Below are 4,073 nucleotides of genomic sequence, written 5' to 3'. Positions count from 1 at the left end.
GTATGTATAAATAGTATTCTGCGCGTTGTGATAAATTTTTGTCAATTTTGTTTATTTTTATGGACAATTCACGCTTGACCAAAAATTGACTATGCCAAAATTGTTTAGTCAAAAAAAGAGCATAATATGGTTCCTAAGGCAGCTTTCCTGTACCTCCTATGGTTTCGGATTTCCCCATACTGTGCAAGTTAAAAAAAACACTGAATATATCTATACTAATATTATAAATTCGAAAGTGAGTGTCGGTCTGCTAGTTTTTTAAGGCTCATCGTTTTAACCGATTTTGATGAAATTTGGTACAGATATAGCTTTTGCATCCCGGGGAAGAACTTTTGAGGCCGAAAATCAAAGAGTTCCCATGGCATTTTTAAAACCCTAAAATCCACGCGGACGAAGTCGCGAGCATCATCTATCATCTAGTATCTAGTAAATTCTAGTACTATAATATAATGTACACTAGTATTAGATCTATCATCTAGCAATTTGAACTAGATAGGTAAGTATAAGTATTATGTGGGCCGATCCCGGCGGCACTGCAATGCCGGGCCGACCCGTGACGGGAGTGGAGCGAGCCCCGAACATCCCGTCGATTTACAAAAATCAGTTTAATATACTGGTCCCACAGTGTGGGAACTTTCAGATATTAAGCTGAAAAGAACAGATACTACACTTTGATCTTAGCCAAAAGGCCGAGAAGCGATAACTGAAATTAGCAACACGGCGATAGTCATTCAGTTAGCCCGAGTCTTCGTAGCGCCATGTCAAAAATTGAATGAATTCTACAGTGACATCTAGCGGTACGCTTTTGTACTTTAAGGTACCTCAATTTGCAGACGTAGTATATAGGTACTTGTACTTACCTAAGCTAGTACCAATTTTTACCGTACTCAGTTCGCACTCAGTGAAATCACGTGATATTGTACAAATGAGCGAGACCAATAATTAATCTATGGTACAAATGCAAATGGGTAAAAAGGGTCTAACTACATTTTTAAGAAAAATTGTTACTTTTTCATAATATATTATTCTGTAAGTACTATATCTATGAATGAAATTTACTTTTATTTTCCTCTATGATATTTGTAAACTTATACTTAATAATTCATTGAGCAAAGCACATTTATTTATAATACCTACATAATAATTATTATTATTGACTAGCCGATGCCCGCGACTTCGTCTGCGTGGAATTATGTTTTTTTAAACTCGTGGGAACTTTTTGATTTTCCGGGATAAAAAGTAGCCTATGTCACTCCCCAGGTCTTTACGACGTGATTGAAGGACAAACCAACAAACAAACACACTTTAGCATTTGTACTGAATGACCATTAGGTACCCTATTGTTGAATACCAAAAGAGTACAGTACGTAATTTTAATTTATTTATAATAATTATTATGTTGTTCTATGATATTTGGTCCGTCACTAACATACAGCGACATCTTACGCAAGTTACTTGTATCAAAAAACAAATTCTCCCAAGAGGGCACTGTTTGCACTTTTCAATAATAATTATAAAATATTATTATGTTGGTAATTCATAACTGTCTCATATTGATTTTCTCTACAAAAACCGGCCAAGTGCGAGTCAGACACGAGCACCGAGGGTTCCGTACTCGGGGTTTTTTTTCTGCACTTTGGAAGATAAACTAATAGGCGTAAAAATCCGTTTTAGAACGTATACCCCAATTGGTATAGTTATCTTTGAAAATTGAAAATACCATTTATTTTCTCATGAACACATTTTAATTTTTAACCGACTTCCAAAACGGAGGTGGTTCTCAATTCTGCGTATTTTTTAATGATGTACCTAACCATAAATTCACGGTTTTCGGATTTTTTTCCTTTACTTATGATTCTAGCAGACAACGAGATGATTCTATAAGGGTTCCTTTATTCCTTTTGGGGTACGGACCCCTAAAAATATCACAAATTATAAATAAAGTAAAAAAAATCAAATACTAAATTTTTTTATGTTTATATATTTATTAAATACAAGTTTTTAACAATTTCTACACCAAACATCTAATAGAAATAGATTTTGACTACAGTAGGTAGTGTATATTTTTAATACATTTATGTAAATATTCGTCTAAATATTAACATATTCGTACTACAATAATTACACTCACGCTAAAGGTTATAAACATTGTAAACAGTCTACAAAACTTTGTTTAAGTTATATATAGAAAATAATAGACTTTGTAATATAAAACAATAAAAAATGGTGTTTGTGTTCAGATTCATAGTTACACCTACATAAATATCAGAGATAAAATAGTTACCTAGATACCGATCAACATTGTTTTCGTCCTTGCTCCTTGACTTGTCTAAAAAATTAAAAACTGTCTCCAAAACTATGCTCCAAAATTAACTACTCATTTTGTACAGGAAAATTAACAACAAACTTCATTTTATAATAACTATTCTTTAAAAAAATATAAATATTTATTTTTATGACTAACCAATTCCTAACATTCATTAAAATACTAGAGGATATAATTCTAGAGGTAATAATTATTGTGCAATAAAATATAATTTTTGTGCTAATATTTACCTTCAAAATTTTTATACAGTCGTCACACAATATAAAAGTCATTTAGTTACGTGATTTTTTAAAAACAACCGTAATTTAATTTAAGTATAATTTACGTACGGAAATTTTACTCATACGAAGTAATATTATTATGACGTTACGTTGTCAACTTGTTAATTATAACAAGTATTTATACACATCAATTACTTACCTACTATAAAAAAATGTACACCTAAAGGCAATTGCAGTCAAAAAATGTTATTTTTTTATATTATATGAGACGTTTGCTGTGAACAACTAATGCTTTATCGTGGTGGTTAAAATTCAGTAGTAACCGTTATTTACCACTTTATTAAAAAAAAAAAAAAAATTTCAAATATATTCACTAAATAAATTATATAAACAGTTCGGAGTTGGAGACCCACGTAAAAATTATTAATAAAGACCATTTTTGTAGAAATTAAAAAATATGCCCATCGCAACTTTGCTCCCGTGGGAATTTCGAAAAATTTGGCCTTATTTTTTTTCTACATTATAAAGAGAACCTCTGTGCAAAATTTCAGTTTTCAGTTCAAAGGTTTGAGCTGGGTATTATTGAGCTAGTCAGTGAGTGAAACTTCTCATTTTATATATTGCACCCCTAGACCAAAACTGTTCTCAAAACCCCTTCTTTTGAGATTTATGTCACTTTCAAATCCCAGCAGGTCGATTTCGAAAAAGCAGCATCATTGCTACAATCTCAATTGTCGTGATTGGCAGATTTTTAGTAGGTATTTTGCTTCAACAATGCATTTTAGCCAATAGCAAGAGAATGTCGACCAATCAGAGGTGATTACGATCGTCACACTGTAGCTGTCGTTTTACCGTAATCGTGGAGCTGATTCATCTCCAATAATTCTTCGTAAATCTTTTTTTAAATTTTAATAGCTTCTGTAGGTTATTAAAAATCAGTTTTTTAAGTTTCTGAAAAAGTTTGTTTTTGAGTTGAAACAATTTTGATATAATATAGGGGTGCCATATTTAGACTATTTTTGTCTTCTTGAAGATCTTGTCGGAGCCCAAATCCTTGAAAAAACGTGATTGAGAACGGTATAGCCCATTAATTAATGATGCCGCTCTGGAACTCCAATGGGTTTAGTTTGCCTCTAATAATAGTATCGCTACGGGATCTCGAGTGCCATGACGGCGAGCGAGTCGTGCGGTGGCGGCACGTTGAACACGGGCACGCCGCTGTTGTCGCAGTACTCGGCGTAGCGCACCGTCGTCAGCACGCGCAGTCCCAGGCTGCTGCAGATGCGCTGCGAAAACGCACCCGTTGCGTCCACCTTAAACAACTAAAAACAACAAACTTTTTTAAACTTTATTTCAACTTAAGCGATCTTTCGAAGGGAGAAAACCAGGCTAATCCACTCTCATCTTAGACTGCATCATCATTTACCAAGTTACTATGCAAAACTGTACACCTATACGAAAAGGGTCCAAAGCGAAACTACTTAGGTACGATATTTTACGACAAAATTTTGCGTTTTTGAAAGAGT

General features: G+C 33.4%; 1 protein-coding gene and 1 non-coding gene across 2 annotated transcripts in view; both read right to left on the bottom strand.

Annotated features, from left to right (window-relative positions):
- Positions 1-508: 508 nt before the first annotated feature.
- Positions 509-701, bottom strand: LOC117989821 (U2 spliceosomal RNA). The gene has a single exon (XR_004674648.1). It is a non-coding gene; the product is annotated as a U2 spliceosomal RNA (small nuclear RNA).
- A 1,291-nt stretch (positions 702-1,992) lies between these two features.
- Positions 1,993-4,073, bottom strand: part of LOC117989379 (arylalkylamine N-acetyltransferase 1-like) — a 13,320-nt gene continuing 11,239 nt past the window's right edge. Inside the window, 1 exon segment of the mRNA XM_034976729.2 lies at positions 1,993-3,869. Coding sequence (XP_034832620.1) covers positions 3,696-3,869 — 174 coding nt within the window. The 3' untranslated portion in view covers positions 1,993-3,695.

The sequence above is a fragment of the Maniola hyperantus genome, chromosome 16 (genome assembly GCF_902806685.2).
Source record: "Maniola hyperantus chromosome 16, iAphHyp1.2, whole genome shotgun sequence".
In the NCBI taxonomy this organism is placed as follows: domain Eukaryota; kingdom Metazoa; phylum Arthropoda; class Insecta; order Lepidoptera; family Nymphalidae; genus Maniola; species Maniola hyperantus.
The sequence above is the reverse complement of the archived record's forward strand: the minus strand, read 5'-3'. Positions and strand labels throughout refer to the sequence as shown.